Source organism: Centrocercus urophasianus, unplaced genomic scaffold, assembly GCF_019232065.1.
Source record: "Centrocercus urophasianus isolate 14NV4802_14NV808 unplaced genomic scaffold, USGS_Curo_1.0 seq_34, whole genome shotgun sequence".
Classification (NCBI taxonomy): domain Eukaryota; kingdom Metazoa; phylum Chordata; class Aves; order Galliformes; family Phasianidae; genus Centrocercus; species Centrocercus urophasianus.
In genome coordinates this window covers 3,398,438-3,421,727 of record NW_024884911.1, presented here as the reverse complement: position 1 = coordinate 3,421,727, position 23,290 = coordinate 3,398,438, and the positions used below count along the sequence as shown (strand labels likewise).

The 23,290-nt window shown below is 53.7% G+C and overlaps 1 protein-coding gene across 2 annotated transcripts; it reads left to right on the top strand.

Annotated features, from left to right (window-relative positions):
- Positions 1 to 226: 226 nt before the first annotated feature.
- On the top strand, positions 227 to 15,843 carry URM1 (ubiquitin related modifier 1). 2 transcript variants are annotated; one of them, XM_042830780.1, is made up of 5 exons: positions 227 to 300; positions 2,819 to 2,889; positions 13,927 to 14,002; positions 14,888 to 14,936; positions 15,618 to 15,843. In XM_042830780.1, the coding sequence occupies exons 1-5, from the start codon at positions 266 to 268 to the stop codon at positions 15,684 to 15,686; spliced, it is 300 nt and encodes a 99-aa protein (XP_042686714.1). In that variant the 5' UTR covers positions 227 to 265; the 3' UTR covers positions 15,687 to 15,843. The 2 variants fall into 2 exon arrangements, with proteins under 2 accessions (XP_042686714.1, XP_042686713.1); XM_042830779.1 differs by lacking the exon at positions 13,927 to 14,002 and adding an exon at positions 13,800 to 13,881.
- Positions 15,844 to 23,290: the final 7,447 nt, after the last annotated feature.

Here is a 23,290-nt window from a genome sequence, read left to right as displayed (position 1 = left end):
ATTCTCAGCACGCGAAGAACAACTTGGTGAATGGCAAGACGTGAATTTAATGCAGAACGGGTGTTTCAGGTTTCGTTCTGGGTGTTTTCTAAAAAGCCTGTGCTGGAGCTGCCAGCAGACCAGGCTGCCTCGCAGCCCGATGGGCGCAGGCCGCCGCCCGGCCCAGCCGTTGCCAGAGTAACGCGGCGCGGCCGGAAGCTCTCTCGGGCACTTCCGGCGCGGCCTGGGCGCGCCTTCCCTTCCCTTCCCGCCCGCCGCCGCCAAGATGGCGACGCCCGTGTCGCTGCAGGTGGAGTTCGGGTGAGCGAGGGCGGCGGCGGGAACTGGGGCCAGGGCCGGGCGGAGGGCAGGGCCGGGGCCAAGCCGGGCTCCTCCACTAAGAGTGGGCAGCGGCCGTGAGGCGGAGCGGTCTTGGCGCGGCGGCTGAGCCTGAGGCCTTGTGGGAGCCGCGAGCGAGCTGCAGGCTCGTGGCAGCCCGGTGCTGCGGGGCCTTGGGGCTGCCTGGGCCGGCAGGGAAGCAGGCAGCGGCGGGCGGTGTGAGACGCAGGGCCTGGCTGTGCTTGCGCATCACTACTCGCTCTTTCCTCATTCCCATAGATGATATAATTTTTAATTATTGAAACTGTTAATAAAGGCTTTCCGCTTGCTTTCCAGCTGTTCTCTCTGTGTACGTGTGTGTGTGTGTGCGTGTGTTCGTGCTGTCTGCGTGCTCCGTCCCAGCCCTCGGCTCAGGGCAGCACGGTGGGGCTCAGCACAGCACTTTGCTCTCAGTGTCTGCGCTGCCAACGCTGTGTGCCTGGAGATTGGAGTGCTCGTGGGGCACTCTGTGAGTGTTTGTGAGAATACTTTGCTGTTTGTTAAAGCCTTCTTTTAGCAAAAGCTACAAGGCTGCTATTAATGGGGTTTTTCCCACCCTCTCACAAACACAGACATGTCATAACCATGCCTCTCTCCTTAAGAATCCTTTCCTCAGTCTTTCCTGCTTCCAGCTGCAGTAACTCTCCTAATTTTCCCAGAAGAGTGAGATGCGTTTTTGCTTCCCTTGGAAATGCATAAATGAGCTCTCTATGTACAAATTGCAGCTGAGTTCTCTACAGCGAGCGCATTACAGAAGGACCTTATCTTGCAATCTACATTTTTCCGCTGTAACAAAGCGTGACCTTGTTTTCATTACATAAAAAAATGTTTTTCATATAATTACTGTGACTTGTTCTCCTGCATGAGTCTCAGCCCATGTTAATAATTGCTGCTTCAAATTTCAGATAACTATTTTTTGTGAGCTGGTGGAAGAACACCAACAGAGTGCTCTTTAGGAGAGTTGCTGCATATAAGTGATGCTGCTGAGGGCACAACAAGGGTTCTGTTGTGCTCCTCTATGGCAGAGCCAAGAAAACCTAGCGTGGCATTTCTAGATATTGAATTTAAAGGAACTTTGTAACGTGGGGATGTATCTTTGTTGATATTCAGGTGAGGGTTATTTGTTCTAAATACTTCCCTTTATTGAGGCAGCTTTCAAAAGATGTGAGGCACCAGGAAGGGTTTGCAGAATGTAATCTCATATGAAAAAAAAAGGCAAAGTGAGATTAGTGTTGTGTGACATTCTTTCAGGACTGCTTGGCCATTTTCCTGTATCAGTTGAGTTTTGAGATGTAGATTTCCAAACAGTTCCTGCCTGGCCATGCTGTTCGGTCTGGAATCAAGAGCTGATGCTGTCAGTTTCTGTGTCACGTTTTGCACAGTGGCACCCCGGTTTCCTCATGTTTTTGCTCACACAGTGGTTTTTAATTTTCTGAGACTGAGTTTGGCCTTCTGCCTCCCAGCATCAAAACCTATTTATATCTGTAAAGCTCAGGACATTCAGAGTTGTTCCTTTTTCTTTCCCAACAAAATGGATGAGGGACCTGCTGAAGCTCAATTATGTTGCAGTTCCAAAATCTTTTTTTTTTTCCCCAGAGTAGGAGATAGGTGTCTGCACTGAATTTAAATCCCATTTTTTCAGGTGTGAAGGCAGCTCCTGTCCCTGCCCATCTCTTTATCTTCAGTGTTTAATTCACACTTCGTCTCTTAAAAAGCTGTGGTTGTAGAGACCTTCGCTTTGCTCTGTAGGGCTAATCCTGCTGGTAAGTTGTGTGTGTCAGAAAAGGGGGTTAGGTTGTTCAGTGGAGGAAGATGGACTTTTTACGTACACATGTAACCATCACTGCCTGTTTCTCCCAGCTAAAGCTCTCATGAGAGGGATCTGTGCTGTGACTGTGTCAGGAAGGGTTGCTAGAACTGGAGGATTCCTGGCCCTGCCTCTGACTTGCTGTGTAACCTCGTATGAGTCACTTCCTCTCTCTGCTTATAAACCAGGGAGATATTTATTCCATGAGAATATTACTATTTTTCACAATCTGAAACCCTGTGAGGCTTCAGGCTGAAAGGTGGTAGAGAAGAGTGGCATCGTGTGGCATCTGTAGCACTGTTTGTATTGGAGCAGCGCTGACAGCTGATGGGAAAGGCACTGTTAGGCACCACACAGCGTGCTGTGAGCTCTGTGGGATGGCAGCCGTCCTGTTCTGCTGTGCTGATGCACCACGAGGTCCTGGCCTGTGACTGCAGTTCTTGTGTGTGATGATAGGAGATGGTGACTTCCCCATGGGACTTGTGGTTTGTGAGTGGAAAAAAGGCAAAGAGAATCCTATACAAAATTAGTTTCTGTGATTTATGGTTCTGTGATCTGTTTTCTTACTGTGGCATTTACATAACATCCCCTGCTTGCGCTGTCTTCCTTCTGACAGTAGAACAGAAACTCAGTCATTCGTTCTTTTTATTTCAGAGGTGGTGCAGAACTCTTGTTCGATGGTGTAAAAAAGCATCAGGTGACTTTGCCTTCTCAGCCAGAGCCTTGTGAGTATCTGAATCTGCTGGAAAACTTGAAAGAATGACAACAAATGAAAATCATGTGCGAGACAAAGCTGGTTTTACAGCAGTTCTGTTGGTTTACACGTACCGATGCATTTTGAAAGCACTTTCAGCCCTGCTGTTGCTTGGATAGCTTAGCAGATGCCGTGTAGTCCTCCAAGTAAATACCAGGCAGAGGTGATCTGAACACTGCCTGTGTCCTCTAAGCAATTGTGAAGCGAGTTCTTTCTCAGGCCTTTTGCCTCCCCCCTCCTGGATACACACCAGCCTCTGAGTGCCTGCATTCATGCCTGCATTCTTCTTTCTTGATGTGTGAGACTGCTGTAACTGCTTTGCCCCTTTTGAGGTTCCTGAAGTGCATATGTGTGTGTGTGTTATCTGTAGCTACATGCATGTGTACAGCAGTGTAACACCTATGAATTTTACCTTCTTTTTTGACGTTCAAGTGTGTGCAGTCAGTCTGTACCAGTGATACAGATGCAAATGGCAGAGCTAATGCCTGAACGTGATGCTGGGATGCTGATGTTGCCTTCCCTGCAATAAAAAGTAAGACGCTGTTCAGCTAAAGACCCGAATGTCCCAGTGATAAACAGTCATCATTTCAGGTTTGTTATTTGGCATATCAGTACTGAGAAGTGCTGTATTGCCTCGTTTCTCCCTGTGGCTCTGCTTACTGCAGTCACAACGTAATTTTGCTGCAGGTTTGTTTTGAATTTTTCCAGCTAGATAGCAATGCTTTATGCCACTTGAGGGTGGGCTTGTGAACTGAGTAGATACAAAGCATGAGGGAATGTTAACTATTAATATCTCGTGGATGGATAATACCATGATCTATGTGCTGTGAACATCCAGGCCTGAAATTTTCTTGCTATTCCTGTAAGTAATTACAGATCTGTGGAAGTACTTGGACATAAGCACGTGTAATTCAAATGTAATGGGGCACTGAAATAGTGTGCTGTCTTGTGGTTGGTGATAGGAACTGTGAATCCAGGAATGGGATCTGATGCTGATTGGTGCTGTGAATTTAGTCATGTTGCATAACTTTCCCCTGTTGCTACTGAAGTAGTAGTGATAATTTCTTGTATCACAAGAGAGTTCAGCATTAAGTTCCAGCACTGTTAAATCACGTAAGTTTCTTGAACAGAAGGTGGTAAAGAGCTGCCAGAAGACTCCCTTGGTTGGTTCATAAACCTGGGGGCTAGAGCATCATTTTCTTTACTGTTCTGTAATTTTAGGATACCCACTGACATCGACTGTGTCAGCAGCATTCAGATGGTGATCAGACACTCAGGAGGAAGGGGTTATTACATGGGGTGTTTATTCCTGCCAGGGGAAGGGGGAAATTGGTACCAAGGAGCAATTCTTCCAGCTCGATGGCTGTCGGCAGTACAGCTGTGTGTGGCCTAATCCACTCCCACTTGAAGTTGCTGGGAAGGCTTCTACAGGTCTTCACTAAGAGCTGGATTTATCCTTTGGGATTAAACTTTCCCAAAGATCTGGCTCGGTCTCAGGGTTCAAACTCACGATCTTCAGGGATTCATTCCAGATTAATCTAAGATGTTATTGCATCTGGCTTTTCACTCTGCCTTGTTTTTCGGATGCTGCTGTCCCTGTAACAAGAGAGGCAGAATGGACAGTGGGCCCGTGTGATAGTGTCTGTGGCTTGCTGTTTTCATGTGTATTAGATGACAGGGTGGCTTCAGTCTGAGTCTGGCTGTGCACTGCAGCAGCTCAGGAGCAGACACTGAATTGTGAAGCCTATGCTGTTGCAGTATTGACACTGAGCATGAGGATGGGCTGTGCAGATGTGGGTTTAAAGCCTGACAGTAAGGGGTCACTGGAGACACCTGCCATAATACTCTGAATGGGAATTATGTTGTTAAAGTGAGAAATTAGCAGAATTGAATAAGAAATTTGGTAAATCCTTGCAATTGTGCACTGTTCCCAACACCATCTGTTTTCCTCATTCACAGAAAGAAAGTTTAATTCAACTGTCTCTGTGTAAATAAAGATGCATGTGGTGTGTTCCCTGCTGCCCTTGTGCAGCCACAATTATAATGGTTAGAGAAACAGCTCAGCACTATGCTGTGTCCTGTTGCTTACCTTTCCTTTTGTGTTCACCACTCAGTACTCTGGGGAAAGAGTTGTAGTACGAGTTGCTCCAAGACCTGCACTCAAAGCCCCATTTTAGCTGATTTCATTAGCTGCCAGCCTTATTTTTGGCCATTTTGCCCTCTCTATCCCACTCTTCCTTTCCTTCTGAGTTATTTTTGTCTTTGCCCTCCTTTTATGCAGAGCAGCTCTCTCTGGGACGTGTTTTAATTTGTTTAGGCGTTTTTATATATATCCCAAAGATGAGGGGAGGTGGAAAACTGTATGAAGAAATTTCTGCCAGTATTTATATGGGGGGGGAGGGGGGGGAAATGCTCTGTAGTTGACACGGGCAGCATTCTACTAATGATAATAATAATTACTTCAACAAATGGTTGTGTGGCCATTTCCTTCCTCCTGGCAACAAGCACTAAGGAGAAGACAGGTGGGTTTCAGAGCCAGTTAACTTTTCAAGATTTGTTTCTCTGTCCTTTTCTGATGCCTGAGGATGGACTCCTGGAGGGATTAGGAAAGGCAGGAGGAAGAAAGCTGCAGGTGGGACAAGAGCAAGCCACCAGGGGTCTGGCCATGTGGCAGGACCTATTTTTATTATCCAAGGGGCTTTTTGTATCCTTACAACGTCGGTAAAACAGCAGTTCTTTATTTCCAAAGCGGAGCTGCCTTGGCCTGCATGTTGAAGTTGCCAAGCAGGAACTGAAAAAGGTGCATTTCAGCTGTATGGGAGGACAGAGTTCCACCAGCCACGCTTAATGCAGGGCTGTGCAATCTTTTGGAGCTGCTGCAGAGAGGACCTGAAGTTAAACAAGAATCTTGTCCCACGTCGCTGGCTGTTTTGATGATCTCATTGATAATGCTGTTAAAGGACCTAAAGACATTAGTGCCCCGTTGGCTTATTCTGTATAAAAACAGTGTGTGGGGGAGAAAGCAGCTGGGGGAATAACGGTATTTGTCACATGGAGAGAGTATTGAATTGGCAGGGAAATCAACTTTATTTTCAAGCATCTAAGAGGCTATTAGAGACAATGGAGCATAAAAGAGAGAAACCCTAAATTAAAATCTGAAAATGTATTTGGCAGCTCCCTCCTGAAACAGGCCACAGTAATTTAACCGAGTGCTTCAGTAATCAAATGGATCATTGTACGACTGCTCCGCGAGCCACGTCGGAGCTCCTTCCTCCACCTCGCTGGGACTCACAGTGCTGGGTTTGTCTGTGGCCATGCGAACTGCGTGGATGCTGTTGGGAGGGGAGGAAGCTGCTGGCATCTCTTAACCCTTGTAGTGATTTCAGGGTTAGATCCGCGGCGTCGGATGATGAAGGGCGCTGACAGGTCTTTCTGCTGGGCCCTGTGCTGGGGTTTGGGGCTGTTCGTAATGTCTCTGTTGTGCTGCAGGTTCCCAGCCTCCCAGTTCTGAATTCTCCCGTGATTTCGGTGCCAGGACTCGTGGTTTTGGATGGTGCCTGGGTCAGCAGTGATCACTTGGCTTTTCTGAGCAAATCTAGAGTTCACCGTGTTTTGGCACATACAAGTCTGGAAGGATACATTTTTAGTCAGCGTGCTTTGGTAATTGTGTGTGGTTTCCCTTTACCAAAACCTCAGGGGAAACAACCTTGTTGCTAATCTATTATTTTTTTTTTAAGGGAAAATTAAAATAATCTGCCAAGCGCTGCTTATGTTAAAATCCCCATAGCACGATCCGCTCCTCAAGAGCTTTGTGTTCCAGGGGCCTTGTTCTGCACAGCATGGAGGGCTGCTGGAAGCATTCATCTGCTCAGAAAGAGCCCGGGGATCCCGAGAGATCAGACCTGTGTTACAGGCTTAAACATACGGCGTGTGCTCAGAGCTGTGGGTGCTATGCCAAAAGGCTGTGAAATCAGAAGGGGGGTTGGTGTCAGTTGTAATGCCCAGCACTGTTACAGGGCAGTGTGTAAAGTTAGTAAAACCCTGGAATGCATTTATTGCCCTGGTTTTCATTCCCAGTGTTTTAAGACTTGTTCCAAACTCACTGTACAAGTGGTTTTGGTCATGCAGGTTGATGGAAACCCGTAGATCTCTTGCAGCCAGCAACTTTCTAACCACGCTGTACTACTTGCAGGTCTCAGCAGCCATCTCTTAGGCAGGTAACTATCTGCTGGGACAGGGAGAAGGTGAGCTACTGGCTGGGGTCTCAGCCTGCACTGGCTCGGCTCGGGGCCTGGCCGCTCTTTCCAGCAGCCACAGTGCCAGCAGCCCGGTGAGATGAAGCATCCCTGCCCGCTGCTCCTTGCTGGGGCTTCAGGTTGCTGTGTTGAGGCAGGGAAGGAGATGCCGGCAGCCTCGCAGGAGCAGCCCGGCTCTCTCCCAGGAGGCCGCGCTGCCGGCTCATCCCGGGGCTCATTGTGGAAGGAGCTTCCCAGGCACCAAGAATCCAGCTCTTCTGTGTGACCAAATCCCTGCGATAACAAAGCCTGGCTTTTCCACCCTCCTTCCCAGCCGCTGTATTGCAGTGCAGGCACCTAGTAGGATAACCTTTCTGTGCCAGGCCCCCCCCTCCGCTCTCTCTTTTCTCTCGGTGGGATTTGCGGTGCTGACAGCACTGTTCAGAGGGTGGCAGCGGAGCAGGGCTGGGAGGAGGATCCGGGCCCTTTAAACCGCTTAGCATGCGGTTCACACGGCTCTGGGCCAGCTGTTCCTTTCTCCTCCTGCCCTCACTCGCAGGAGTTGTTTGCTGAGCTCAGAGCTCCTGTGCAAAATTGCTTTTCAAAAGAGCCACTTTCTGCTTAATTAAACAATGAGCCGCCGTCCCTCTGCACATCTGTAAAGCTCCCTCTGCAGCCCCTTTATCCCACAAACTGCTCCATTCTTACCTCCATTCACTTGTAAATCTTACCCCCCCTCTCTTCCACCCTGATCATCTCACTGGCCCTTTCTTTTCCCCTTTCAAGTAAGACTGTGGGGCTTGGAGTATCTGTGGGGGTGGCTGGGCTGGGTGGGCAGGAATCGGTTTAATGGTGCTTGCCCTGTATGAAAGTCTGATAATGGCCGAGCGGTTCTGAGCCCGAAAGTGAGAGGCAGAAGCTGGTACTCTGCTTGATTTCTGTATGTGGAGGAATAAAATCACGGCGGTCACTGAGCTGTGACACTGACTCATCCAACAGAGTGTCCAGTAACCACCAGCAAGGCTGGAAGGGGATAAGGAGCCTGCTTCCAGGAGCTTTCCTCTCCAGCTGGCAATGCCAGGAGAGCCCAGCCCTGGGGATTCCCTCTGCCAGGCTGTGGGGAATCCCTCTGCAGCTCCTGCAGGACCTCCTCCTGGGGTCTCACATGAGCTCCCGTAGCCTCGGGTGGTACTGAGAGGGTTTTCCTTCTTTGCACGTGCACAAAACCCACAAGCCAGGAAAATGTGAGGGAGGAGAGATTTCAGTTTGATGGGTTCCGGCTGAGTGTCACGCCTGCAGTTGGCAGTGCATTCTCTGAATTGTCTTCCTGAGCAGCTTTAAAAAAAAATTAGCCAGCAACATTCAAGGTTAAGCAGAATAAATGAGTGGAAAAGCGATGAGGTGGGGTATCTCCTTTATCACAGGGATGGGCAGATTATTGTCAGGGTGATGCAGTATCATCCAGCATCGATTGATAGGAGTGAAGCAGTGGGTGTTTGGTGTGTAGAAGGAAGATTTCTGACTGCAGGAACTGTTGGCACTGTGGCATGCTCTCCGTGGGGTTTGGTAGCAGGGCTGCATTGCTCAAGCGATGCAAAATCAGAGTGGGCAAAGCTCGAGGTGGTCTTTTGTGGCCAATAATTCTGCACTGCTAGAGGGATGAAATCACAGGAGCTGTTAATCTGCTGTTTCTAATGCCTGTGATTCCTAATCTTCCTCTTTGCTGCTCGTGCAGCAGTCTCAGGCTTTCCTGGTTCCTTCCTTTGACAATTCTGCACAAGAGGCAAGCCTCTGGACCAGCACTGGTGATCTGTGATCCTAATGAAAAGAGACAGTTTGGTGTGCTGGCGTTTATTTGGGAGACTGAACTGACAATAGTGTGGGGTGTTACAGGATTAGATACTCTGACTTTGGAAATGTGGAGGGATTAGGTTTACCCTGAGGATCAGCTCGGAGCTGCTTTCTGGTGCTGGGAGCTGATGGATGGGGAGAATGCTGGGCTGGGGATCCCATGAACTTGTGTTCTCCTCCCAGCAGCCTGGGAGCAAAAGATCCCAAGCAGCTCTTCTGCAGCTTGTGGGAGTTGTGATGGAAACACAGTGCTGAGAGCTGCTCGAGGATGGTGGGATCTGAGTTGCTGTCTAGCAGCAGGCAGTGGAAGAGCCCTGTGATCCCTGCCTGTTGTATGGACCGTCGGGGTGGAGAAGAGCTCTGCTGGGGGGTCTCTGCTGGCTGAGAAGTGAAAAAGGACATTGCAGCACAATTAAAAAATAGAGAAGCAAGAGCTTGATGGTTTTGGAAGCAGACGAGAACGGATGAGGGGAAGGATTGGGATTCTCTTGTGTCTGGCTGTAGTTACCCCCTAATTTTTTCCATAGCACTTAAATCACTACGTGGCAGGATGTGCACTTGTCAGAGAAAATGGATTTTGCTCTCCTTGCTCTGCGCAGTGAGCAGCCCTTTTGCTGTGACTCCATTTCTCTAAGCCGTTTCAGGTCTTCTTCTGCAGTTTATGGCACACCATCGTCTGCTTGGGTGGAGATTTGCATTTCAGATGGGAGCCTGGAGGGCCCCTCAGGTGGGGTTTTGTAGCTGCTCTGTCAGAGCGCTGTGAGATTCAGAAATACACGGAAGGAAGGCATTTACCTGGAGGGAGGGGAGCTGGGCGGCTGTCAGGGAATCGAGCTGCTTGGGCAGGGAAAGGGGGATGCAGCTTGTCTTTCCATCCATTTCCATGCGGGCAGGGGGAATAATGGCAGGGGAGCGGCAGGGAAGGGGCTTTGTCATGGTTACAGGCCAGTGGCGGAGAATGTGGGTGGAGCGGCGCTGGTCCCGAGTTAGTGACCTCAGCAAATTGGAGCTCAGCCATGGTCAGTATGATGAATGATCTTATTCTGGGTCAAAGAAACGGTACCCCATGGGGACGTGTCCGTGAGGCGGCCCAGGAAAGCGCCGTGCTCCTGCAGCACTGACCCCTTAGTGACCAGTGCCGCATATATCTTCTTTATTACAGACCAGAAGGGAATTTTCCATGGTTCACCCGTTAGAGGTTCCTCTCTCTCTCTCAGAAATAAGCTCCCAGCTCTTAGCAGGGCCAGACACAGGGGCGGTGACACCCTGCGGGTGCCCTTCAGGTGCTGCGTGCCGCTTTGGATGTGGGTTATGAAGCAGGGGACATGGAAGTGTCTGAGCAGTGTGCGTGTGTGAATGTGATCGTGTCCACTGGTACCAGCTGTGCAGAATCCTTCTGTGTTTCTGTGTATTCACGGGTTCAGCACGAGGTTCCCATAGCATAACACAGCTCAGTGTTCCTTATTCCAGGCACCTGTTTTCCCTGCACGCGGTGGGTGCCCTCTCTGCTGAGATCTCACTGACCAACCCGTCAGGCCAAGGAGGTTTGAGAGACCCCAGGAAGATCCGTGGATTTCAGCCCTGCTTTTGAGGGTGCAAACGAAGCTGTGCTCTTGTTTCAGGCAGCACTAAAATGGAGCCCCAGGCGCGTTCCTCTTGCAGAGGAAGCTCAGCAGATTCATTGTCAGCGAACAGCTGGGGTAACGCAGAGGGCCTCAGAGGACATGCGGGAGGACGGGGCAGGCTGTGAGCTTCTCTCCACCACAACCAGCAGTGTTTGCAATGCAGCTGGGCTGGTGGCGAGCCGCTGATGGGTCTGTGCCTGCAGGCTCACTGCAGTCCCTGCATCCTGTCTGCCTGCCTGAGGAGCCAATGACTTTGTGTCACTGCACGCACACTCTTGGTTTTCCTGAGCTGTGTGTTTCGCTGGGTGATTTGTTTTATGTATGTGTTGTGGGTTTGAGCTCCCATCTGTGCACTTGAACTAAGCAGTTTTCTCAAACGTTTGTCAGTTTTTCTTTTTTTTTTTTAATTAACTTTAGATTATTTTTCCCGAGAATTTGGAGAGGTTTGATGTAGTGTGAGCACAGGCAGCAGAGCTGTCTCTGTATACAAATGAGAGAGGGATTTCCTACCATGTGCTTCAGTCCCTCCTTTGCAGTTTGGGAATATGTCAGCTCTGCTGATGCTGCCAATGGCAAGGACAGTTCATGGTAACTGGAGTGGGGTTTTGGTGCAGGTATTTGCTGTGAATTATCGGAGCAGGCTGCCAGGAGGATTTCACTGACACCATGCAGGGATATAAAAACGGATCCATCGTTGCTGTGATGAGCTGGTGGGGCAGGAGCAGAATGCTCACCTGAGCCTCTCTCAGCCCCACATCCATGGTCACATCTGCAGCCATGCGCAGTGCAGCTGCACTCCTGTGAGTAGCTGTTGAGGGGGCACTTGGAGCCCCAGCAGGAGTATAAATGCAGACTGATGCGGTGCTTGCCCAGGTCAGGGTAATGTCTTTTTTTTTTTTGACTCCTTCTACATCCTTTGTGCAGGACGTGCTGTTTGCACAGCAGATCCTCAGCCCAACGAGCTGGAAGCCAGGGCTGGACAGTATGGAAAGAAAATGTCTTAGGAACGCTGCATACGTCACATAAAAGAGATAAGCAGTTGTGCTGTAATTTACCTCTTATTATTTCCATCGTGATACCATGTAGGATCCTGAGCTGCTGATCAAGACTTCTATTCAAGGCGTTGAGCTGCGAGATGGCTCCTCCCTGGCCCACTTGCAATGGAAGCAATTTTGTTCCTTTTCAATATCTGACTTGTGGGAGATGGTTCTGGTGTGGCTGTGGTCATTTTTCATCCTTTATAATTGATTTGTTCGAGTAATATCAGTGCACAGAATATAAAGACATGAAGGGGGGGGGGGGGGCTAAAATCATTGCTGAGAAAGCAGCTGAAAGTATTATGTCTTAAGGTTGGCTGTAGAGAAGGGGCCTTCATTTCCATTGCTGCATGGAGCAGGGAAGCTCCACGCGTGGCCAGGGCGTCTGTTTTTCCCTCCAGTATCTGTGTACATGACTGCTGGGGAGGAGTAAATGAACATAGGCTCAGGTGGGGCTGAAAATAACGTTTATTGTGGAAGGAGAAGGGGTGAGGGAGCCTTCCAGTGCAGCCTCCCATAAATCAGCCCCTCCGCCCAGGCTGCTCCGAGGTGGCTGCCTTTTATCCAGCTGGTGCAGCGTGCTTCTGTTTAAATGATCTCTCCCGAAAGGTCCCAGAGGAAAGGGCTGCTTATTCCATGCAAGAATGGTGCATGGCACAGCTCATTGTTGTGTGACCTGCTGCAAGTGCATAAATATGAATCAGCTCGCAGGCGGTGCTGTGGAGGACCGGTGTTCCCTTTGTGCCCCCCCAGCCCTCCTCCCGAAGGCTCCTCTCCATCTTCCTTCCGCTCCAGCCTTCGTAGCTCGGTGATGGGAAGCAGGAGGGGTTGGGTGTGGGATCCTGAGGGCTCGGTGTTGCAGCAGCATTTTTCAGAGCACAAGAGACACAGTTAGCTCTCATTCTGGCCGGCACGGTGTACCTTTGAGTGTGCTCCTGTCTCCAGTGTCTGTAGGTATCAAAGCAGCAGAAAATGGTCTATTTTGTGCTCCTGCTTGCATATCATTATGGGGCAATCCAGTCCCACAAAACTCTTTCTGCTGCAGTTGTGCGGAACAGTGATCCCCATTGCTCCCCTCAGCCCCACGCTGTGGCCAGTGTGCAGAGCAGGGACACGAGATGTGGGGATGGAGCAGGTCGTGGAGGATCCCGCTGCCCTTTTCCCTGGGAGTAAAGATCTCCATCTGCTGCAGGGGTGACGTTATTCGGAAGAACCCCAGCTCTGCAAAGTGTCCACAATGCCATCAGATCCCATTGAGTGGAGCTGCCACGAGTGTTTGTTTTTGCTGAAGGTGGGTGAAGCATGGCACGGAGGTGTGGGATCCATGCCGCCCACAGCAGCTGCAGCCCCCATTGGGGCACTGCGCCTCTGGGGGGCTTCCTCACACCTCTAAAACAAACAGAGCTCTTTGGGGGCTTTCCAAGGGCTGGTTAAAGGAACCCCAGGAGAATGACTGGTTGTGGATTCAGAATGACAAAGTGGTTTGTGGAATGGTGGAATACAGAGGAGAATACAGGAGAACTCCACGTCGCAATTTGTCAGCTTCTGTAAACCCTGTAACGGATTGTGCCCCCCCACCATCACTTCTCACCTCTCCAATAGGAAATTAACTGATGCTATCGCTAAAGAAATTGTTTTTGCCTCACAAAGTAAAATTGATACTATAAAAACCCGCCAGCGGTGTCTCCTCCTCCTTTTACATGAAGACAAATCCTCCCTGTCACCTACTGAAATGGAAAGATAAAGGCTGAGCTTTAATAAGGAAGCCGTAAGCACGGAGCACAGAGGGAGGGAGCTGGTGGGGAGGGCGAGGGACGGCGTGGGGAGCACGGAGTGACAGCAGTGCAGTGCTGGGCAGCAGCCCAGGTGCCCCAACCATGGCAGCCGTGGTCAGTGTGTGTGTAAGGCAGGGCTGGATGTGCTCTCGTGCCCCAGAGCTCACGTGCTGCTGCTGTTGGTACCTGCAGTGCTGCTAAGGGGCAGCTGTGTTACCTCCTCCTGTGGTGTGAGGTGTGCAGCTCTGCCCCTCTGCCCCGCGTGTCCCCCACCGTCTCTGTTGTGGATGAACGTTCGCTTTGTGGTGGCGCTGCCTGCGAGCAGCCGGCTGTCAATCGCTGTCCTTTTCCCTTCCAGGGGATATCAGAAACCTGCTAAAGTGGATCAGACAGAATCTGCTGAAAGAACGGCCGGAATTATTTATGCAAGGGGAATCTGTGTGAGTACAGCTGTGTGACTCCTCCTCGTGTCTCTCTCCCTGCTGATGCCCAGGGTTTGGAATGCGTTTTTCCTGTTGCTTTCATGAAGTTGACACCCACGAAAACGCGGGCTGTGCTGAGGTGATCCTGGGAGGGAATCCCCTTGTTTGGAAGCAGCTCCAAACTCTACCTCCCACTGCTCCGTGCAGAGCATGTCTTTCTTTTTGCAGCCCTCGCCCCGAATCCTGAAGCCTTAAACGCAAAGCAGGACCACCTGTAATCCCTCTGTTGTCACCTGCAGCAGCACTGCTCGTGTATCCTCAATTCCAGGCATGTGAGCAGCTCTGCCCGCTCCCTGCTGACATCGCTGGGACCAAAGCAGCCGCTCGGAGAAGTGCCAACAAATATTTCTGCTGGGAAATGTATTTTTATTGTCAAAATGGGGCCAGCCTCGTGGAGGGGAAGTAAAAAAAAAAGTCCAGAGAAATGGAGCAGAGTGAGCCGTGCAGGAGCCTCCCTGACGGCCGGGTGGCGCTGGGGGTGCTTAGCATTCGTCATGGATCTTTGTGAGCTGAAGCGTGTGCCAGGTCCCCTGGTAACAGGAGAGACAACTGCAGGACAGTGAAGATCAAAGAGGGGGAATCCCTTTGCCTGTAATCAGGGGCTGTGAGTGGATCTGTTTAGTGCCCTGGTAGCGGCACCAGAAGAGCTTTCCCTGCTTTTGCATCCAGCTCTGCTGTTTGCGTGGGTTTAATTACCTGGCTTTTCTACCTCATGGTGGAGTCATCCTGGAGCATCCTCAGGAATGGTGCATTTTGATTCAAATGAGCTCTGGGATTACTCCTGTCTCCCCTTTCTTTGATCTAGAAAGGGCACAGACTGTACCTGTTTCTACCTCCGTGCTAGGATTCCTTTTTCTCTTTGGCTTTATAGGCAGTGTGTGATCTGTGCTTTAACATCCCTCGTTCTTAACTATTTGTGAAGCTTTTAGCAGCCCTGTATCCTAATTATTTCTGTGTTCTGCAGGAGGCCAGGAATTTTGGTGCTCATCAACGACGCAGACTGGGAACTAATGGTCTGTACTCCCTCCGTTTGACTTTCTTTGTTGAAAATATTGCTCTGTCTGTTCTGTGGTTGCTCTCAGAGGCTATTTCTAATTCTTGCCCCAAGCAGAGCATCTAGTATTTGAGAGGGAGTGGGGGCAGACAGGGATCTTACTCCCTGTGTTGTACCACTGTTGGGAAGCTTCAATCTAAGCTGCTGAGTCTCATCACTCAGCGCAGGTCTGAACAGAGATGCTCCCTGATCTCTGGCCCCATGTGGGGTAACAGCCTGGAGGGCACCAGGCTGCCTTGGGTAGAGGTCTGCAGCCCCCAGCAGTCTTCAGACTGTGAGGCATTTCCCAGCACGTGAAGGCAGCCCTGGGGAGATCCCTCCCCAAAAAGGAGGTGGTTAAAACACTCCTCAGTTTCAGCCCACTGTCTCAGACAACAAACAGTCCCTAACTATTTTCCTGCCTCAGGCAACCACCTGTTCTGTCAAAACTGTGGTCCAGAGATTGGTGTGTTGCTGGGATAATGAATGTCAGCTCCTTCTCTGATCGCTCTCGCCTTTGCTTTCTTTAAGATAGAAGCATTGCTCTGTCCCTCTCAGCTCTCCCTTAACACTCACCATCTTTTTATGAGCTGTTTTCTCTTTGCAGCTAGTATTTGGAAGTGACATTTAAACCATTTCTCATTTTTTTCTTGGCCTGCAGGGTGAGCTGGATTATAAACTCCAGGACCAGGATAATGTGCTTTTCATCTCGACGTTACATGGTGGGTGAACTCCTGGAAAAAGAAGAGGACGTGAATCTGAACCCTTGGGCAAACAAACATCTCAACCCACCCAAACCTCTCTCGAGCTGTCTGTGCCTGATCCCTGCACCATCCCACCACGTTCACTTGTTAACAGACATCCAAATAAAGCCCCGTCAGCACACAGCCTGCTGCATACTGCTACAGCATCCATCTTTTGGTCATTTCACCTCTCCTGACCACACTTCCAGGTACCTTAACAAGCAGAGGGCACCAGCTGCAGGTGCACCAGTGTGTTTGTGTAACAGAAGGGAGAGGTGTGCTGGGCATCGTGCATCTATGTGGGCGTCCTGGGGGAGGTGTGCCTGCCTTGAGGCAAGGCAAAGTGCCTCTGTTCAGTGCCAGGAGCTGGGATTCTTTCTGCAAAACACTCGGTGTCATGTAGGCTATTGCAGCAGCTACAGAGACGCCTGGGGAAGGACGATATGTGAAGTGCTAGGAAATGGGAGGTGACTTTACTAGCTCTTCTGTGAGGTGGTGGAGATGAGAGCTGCAGAGCCCTCTGTACTGGCTCTCCACCTGTCTTGCTGTTTATCTGTGAGAAGTAGGCAAATAGGCATTTTTAGTTCTGTTTGACTCTGTATGCCTCCTGCATATCTGAGCTGCACCAGTCCACAAACGTCAATTTACAACCATTTGGTTGGAGGGTAAACAAACCCACGCCTGCTCTAAGACAGCGCAGAGAGATAAGGGCAACAAATTATCTTTCTGTCAACGTGATGGACAGAATTGATCAGCCTTGGTTTCATTCCGTGCTGGCGTGGAGTAGCGGGGAGCTGCACTGCTCCCAGAGGGACGTGGAGCCAGGGGGCGGCTTCACAGCTGCTGGGTGGCACCGTGGCAGGGCTGTTTGTGCTCTGCAGGTCCACTCCTGCTGCCAGGCTGGGCAGAGCAGGAGGCCTGAGCGCAGGGAAAGTGTTGAGAGCAGGGAAGAGAAAGGAGCGGCTGGTAACTGTTTCTGTTGGTGGGAGGGGAGGCTTCTCTGCTGTGAGTGCAGCGGGGCATGGCAGCCAGGATGGCACGGTGAGAGGGCAGGGGAGGGATCACTGAGGATGCTGTCGGCACCACGAGCCTGCACAGTGCTGCTGTGTTTCCTCCTCGCCCCTTCCTGCTCTCTCAGCCCCATTCACCCACGTTTCCACGTGGCTCTGGGAATGCACACGCAGTGGTTCCCAGCTGGAGCTGAGGGCTCAGCAAGGCCGTGAGCTGCTCCCTGTGCCCCTCAGAACCGACCTGCACTGCCGTTGCCTCCACCTCCCCGAGCTGCTGAGGAGGGCAGTGAGCAGTGCGGGGCTGCAGCGCCTGCTTGGGCAGCCCGACCCCATCGCTGCTCATTGCTCTGCGCCGCGGGGCTGCCAAAGAATAATTCCCTGTCTGACCTCTCTGCTGACTCCTCCGTCACGTTCACCCCTCTATAACTGCGTAGCTCCCGGCGCCCATGGGCTGCAGAGCTGAGAAACCTCAACTTCAGAGCACATTACTGAGAGCGAACCGATAGTCAGCCTGTTCCAAACCCAGGCACAGCAGCTCGAGTCCAGCTTGTGCTATTTGTAAATGGCACAGACAGACCACAGGCTCTTCTCTGCGCTGAGCTCGCTGCCCGAGGTGCTGTTGGATGGGGGGGATGCAAGGGGGATTCCAGGTGATGGGGGGAGCCGGCTGACAAACGGCAAACCTGCTCAAACGGCCTCAAACCCGACTGAGGAAGGAGGTTTGTCCTCAGCGCTGCCGCCCGCTCTGCCTCGGTGCTGCATTTCTGCTTTAGGCTGAGCTTTTCTGTTCTGATGCCCCCGGCTGACAGGCCGAGCTCCTTCCTGGGCAGCGCAGGCACAGCAAAGTGGCTCAGCCTCTGCCGTAGTAAAAGCTGCCAATCACTGCTGGGGATGTGGGGGTGAGGGAAGCCGGGCGAAGGGAGGGGAAAAGAGGGATACGGCGAAACCCTGTGGCAAAGTTTCTGAAATAAAACCCTTCTAAAACATCCTTAGCCTCCGGCTTTGTCCTACATAGGCTCTTAGCGAAATTCTGCTCGGATCCTGTAATGCTTCCCTCCTCCTCCCGGGTTTCCTTGGCAGCCCCGGCAGTGCGCTTGGCTCATAATGCCTCGCTGTTAAAAGCTCCGGGTCGCGCTTTCACGGGGGCTGCGAGGCGAGCGGGACGGCCGCATCCCCGCTCCGTTTCCCGTCTCCGCGCCCGGCGCTCGGCCCTCCCCGTCCCCGTGCGCCCCGCAGCCTCCGGGAGCTCCGCGAGGCCGGGCCGGGCCGAAGGCTCCGAGGGGGAGGAGGAGGAGGAGGAGGGGGAGAAGCGGCTTCACGGGTACGCAGCGCGTCCGCAGGAAGAAATGAAATGAAACAGAACCGCGTTTAGAATAGAAACGGCGAAAGGCTGAAGAGCGGCGGGCGCCGCGGGGTCGGGCAGCGCGGCCACAGCCGCCCCGCGGAGCCGCCGGAGCGCTGCCGGTTCCGCCGCGGTTCGGTCGGCGGCGGCCGCGGTCCCCGCGAGCGACCCCGGTGCGGCGGCGCTTTGAGGCGCGGTAGGACGGAAGCAGCCGGCAGAGCGGAGAGGTGAGCATCGCCACCGCTGTTTATTGGGTTTCCTTCCAATCGTTCTCCCGCACCGCTCGGGGTCGGTTACCTTCCGGCGCTCGGGTGGGCGCTCCTCCGCCTCGCGGCCGTTCCTCGGCCCCGCCGGTGAAGTTGAAATCTCTGCTACAGATGTCCAGACACAATTCTTGGTTCGTACGGCTCCAGCGCACAAGAATTGCGTTTGGACAATCAGGAGCAGAGATTCCCGTCCCGGACTCGCGGGGATCCGCCGGGGAAAATTCGGTGCGACCCTGGAAAAGAAGCACACGGCGGCCCCGACCCGGCACCGCTCTGCGGCTCCGCCAACTTTGGAGCTCCGCATTCCCGTTACCATCGAATGGCACCGCGAGGGGTTTCAATCCGACAACTCGTTTCTACCCCTCCTAAAAAAAAATAACAATAAAAATAAAAATATATTTTAAAAGTGAAAAATTAAAAAAAAAAAAATAGAAAAAAAAATCAGCCCTTAAAAATATTAAACCGACACCAAGCCAAAATAAAAATAAAAATGGAATTACAATAATACTAAAAAAGCAGCAAACGAAAAGCAGCGGTACAAGCCGCCCGGAGCGGCCGCTCTGCAGCGGGGCGCGGGGTCGGCTGCTGCCGATGGGGCGCGGTGCCCCCGGGGCTGTGCGGGGCTCCCGATGGCTGCGGGATGCGGGCACGGAGCGACATCCCGCCACTCCCCCCCCCGGCCCCGCACTGCCGACCGCCGCAGCTTCGGAGAGAGAATCGGCCGCTCGCAACCGCATCGCCCGCAGAATTCGGGCACTTCGAACACCGCCGAAATTGACGAATTGCCCGAACGGGAAGGGAGCAAAATGAGAAATTAAGAATTAAAAAAAAAAAAAAATGTATGAAGAAAAGAAGAAATAAAGAGAAAAGAACAAAAATCCAAGCTTCTGCCCCCCCTCCCCTCTGCCCCCGGCCCCTTCTCACCGAGCGGCTCCCACGAAGTTGGGAACAAATCCCCCCCTCTTCCAACGAGGGAAAATCCCGGCCCGCTGCCGGCGCTTCCCCCGCGATGCCCCCCGCTTCCCCCGGGCAAAGCCGGGCTGCGGGCGGGGCGGTCGGACGGACGGACGGACTCCCGCATCCCCGGCGCTCCCGACCCGGCGGCGGAGGCGGCCCGCGGGGCTCCGAGTTTCCACGGGGCGCGGAAAGTGCGGCCCGCGGGGGCGGAGCGGGCGGCTCGGCGGGGCTCGGGGCTCCGCTGCACCTGCTGCCGGCCGGCACCTCCCCGAGCCGGGCCGGGCCGAGCCGAGCCGGCGCTGACCCGCGTCCTCCACGTTGTATCCAGCCGGGAGGGTCCCAAATCCGCCCGCGAGGGATGCGCACGCCGGGGCTCTGCGGGCTGCGCCGGGGCCGGGCAGGGCTTTTAGTTGAACGGCACAACAATAAATGTGTTGCAGAGCCGGCGAGAAAAGAATGGGGATGACCTTCAATTGGTACTGGATTTGAATAACACCACGGGGTGATAAATGCCCATTGTGTTTTAGGAGTAATGAATCTCCACTGTCTCTATAGCACAGAAACAGCAGCTGCAACCTGGAGCCAGCCATCTCTTAAAGACACAGCTCCCACCCGGCAGCCCCCGGCCCGGCTCGGCACGGCCCGGCGCGGCCCCGGCTGCCGTCCCCGCTGTGGGGTCCCGGGGTTCGCCCGCTCGGGGTGTCCCCTCCCGCCTCGGGGTTTCCCCTTTTGGGGGCCGCGCTCCCCCCGTCGCCCCCGCGGGATGCGGCCGTGTCCCCCCCCCGCCCCCCTGATGGCGGCTTTGATTCCCCCCCGGCCCCTCTGCTCCGGGATCGGGGTGTCGGTGCCCGAGTCCCGCGGTGTTGGGGTCACCTGCACCCCGCGCTGTCCCCCCCCTCTTATTCACTCCCCCCCATCCCATAGCAGCGAGTGCCGGGGATAAATAATGCTCATTGTAGTCCCCTGATGAATATTACCGACTCGCCGGGCCGGCAGCTGCGGGCAGAGCGGGGGCAGCGCCTGCTCCACCCGGCACGGGGGTCCCCGGTCCCGCGGGGTCCGTGCAGCCCCGGTGGGGAGCACGGGGCCTCTCCTTGCCTTCATCCATCGCTGCCCACTGGGCAGCGGGGGGCCCCGGGCAGAGCCGCTGGGGGCTGCGGGACCATGGGGGTCCATGGGGAGGGGGTCCGTGCCTCTCCCCCCCTCCCCCCCCCAGCTCCTCGCACACTGCTCGGCCACGTGGGGGGAGGAAATGGCTCAGGGTGGAAGAGGGAATCCCGCGGCGCTGAAGATGCTTGGAGCAGCCTGCGGTGATGCTGCGCGTCCGCATCCCTGTCCCCGTCCCCACTTCCGTCTTTGTCCCCATCCCCATCATCTCCATCCCCATTGTCATCGCCATCACCATCCCCTTTGCCACCCCTGTTGCCCTCTACCATCCCATCCCATCCCTATTCCAGCCCTCAGCCCAGCACCAGACCTGCCAGGGGCCAGCTGAGGCCTGAGCACTGCGCCGGGGGCTGCGCTCCTTGGGGTGGCACAGCAGCATCCCAAGGACGTGGGGACATTGCGACCCCACAGCCCGGTGACACGAGGACGTGAGGACACAGGGACACAGCAGCGGGCAGAGAGCGCGAGAATCAAAAGAAATCAGGTGGTAAAAAAATGAAAAAAGAGCATCAGCATCACCGGGGGCCTCGTGCTGGTGGCAGCCACTGCTGGGAGCAGCGAAGTGCCGAGCCCCCACAACTGCCTGGGGCATCATTTCAGCGCAGGGCTGCAGCTTGCAGCTCCTGTTCGTCCCCGTCTCCCCCCCCCCCTTATTTTTTTTTTTTTTTGAGTCTCTTTCCTAAATCTCGGCCGAGTTAATGAAGTTATGTGATCCTATAAATGTTAATTGTCTCAACTTCTTCTCCCCTCTCCCTTCTTTTTCTTTTTTTTTTTTTTCATCTCTCCCCTCCTCGCCGCTTTCTGCTCCACTTGTAATAAAGAAAATATCTTGGCCAGTCTGAGCCAGTTGCTTGGCAACCCCAATTGAAAAAAAGAGAACAGAATGTAACCAATCCAAAGACAACCGAAAGATTTTGGTGACATGTGACCCCTCCGCAAAGGGCAGCCTTAAACTGTCCCTCCTGTCCTTTGCTCCTGACCATTGGGGTACCCCTGCCGGCCCCCCCAGCTCCGTACACCAATAAATATGGATTAGTGAAATACTTTTTCCCACACTGATGAAAAGCCGGGATTGATCTTTCCACCTCCTTTATGTACCAACCTGACAAGTTGCTAAACAAAATTAACAGGGGAGCGGGGCTGGGTCTGCCGTGGGGCTGTGAGTGCATCCCTGCGTCCCTGCAGGTCGGGGAACGGAATGCATTTTTGGCCCCAAATGGGAAAAACAGCAGCTCAGCCCAGTGCTTCCTCCCTGTGTGTCTCGAGGAGGGATTTTGCTGCACTTTGCCGAAGAGTCCCCGCAAATTAAATCTCATCCTGGAGGAAAATAATGGGGAAAAAAAGGAAAACCAAAGCGGGGTGGCGTTGGGGTTTGGATCCGCTTTGCCCCCAGCCCCCCTCCTGCTGCCCCTTTCCGGGCAGCGAATGCCTCCCAGCCCCAGGAGCAGCACCTCGCCAGCTCCCATCCGCCCGCAGCTGCCAGGAAAAAAAATAAATAGGGCGAGGAGAGCGTGAGGAAACCAATGGCCGCGGTTCCAGCTCCGGCAGCGCCGTCCAGCACCGGAGAAAAATATTTCTCCTGTTTAAAAAAAAAAAAAAAGAAAGAAAAAAGAAAAAGCAAAGCGCTCTCAGCGCGGCCTCAGAGCGCTGCCGCTGTCCGGGACGTGCGCTGAGCTCCGCGCTGCCGACACCGTGAGTTGGGCGCTATGGAAGCGCTGCTCTGGCCGGTCGCGGCAGGGGGGGTCGCCGTGGGTCGGGGCTGAGGGAGGTCGGAGCCGCCCCACGGGGCGGTGGGGACCCCGCGGTGGCCGCAGGGATCCCCGGTGGCAGCCGGTGGGACGCGGGAGGACGGATCCCCACGCACAAAGCATCGGCCCCGCTCCTGAGCCGGGAGCCGGAGCCCCTTTCCCAGCGCCGAGCGCCTTTGTCTCGCCTTTGTGATGGAAAGAGTCCCTCCTAAATCAATGCCATGACACCGGCATTGTCTCCTCGCTAGGAGTTTTTAAACTTTTCCCCCCCGAGGTCAGGAATGCGGCCGGGTTCTATGGGGACGGAGGAGCACGGGTGGGTGGGGGGCTGCGGGGTCACGCTGGCTCGGCGGGTCAGCCGAAAACAAAACCTTTTGAAATACCTACCCTCCATCACTGCCAACATTGTCCCCTGCCAGCGGGGGCCTGGCACGGCCCTTCAATGCCTCCAGCCCGGCCGCTGTCCACCCCAGCGGTCAGCATCTGGGAGCGGACAGAAGGGCATTGTGCGGGGACAGCTTTGTTTTCGGTCACAGCTGCCCGGGCTGGGACGGGGCCGAGCCGAAGTGCCGGTGGGTGGGAGAGGAAGGAGGGGACGGAGGGGACGGCAGCGCACGGGTCAGCGCCTCGCGGGGGGGATCCGTCCCGTCGGTGCCGGTTGGGGCGCTCTGATGTCACCGTCCGTCCAAAGGGTGCAGTGGGGACGGAGTGTGGGGAGCCCTGGGGGGCTGGCATTGCCATAATGGGAGCGGGACAGCCCGGGGCTGGGGACCCGGAGGCGTGTTGGTGGCATCCCTCTGGTTTGGGATGAGGAGCAGGGGCTGCGCTGGTGGTGCAAGCCCTGATTTGGGGCCAGGTATCCCTGTGATTTTCGGCTGGAGACCAGGAGCTGCGCCGGTGCTGTGTCCCAAGGTTGGGTCTCAAGATCAGGAGGTGCATCCCTCTGGTTCCCAGCCTCCATTTCCCCTCTCTTGGCAGTGTCCCTGTGCCCTGCTGGGTCCCATGTGGGGACTGCAGGTGGGGTCCAGCCCAAAAGAGCCGTGCGTGGGGCTGAGCAGCCCGTGTACCACCTGCAGGGACAGCGCTTGGCCGGAGCACAGC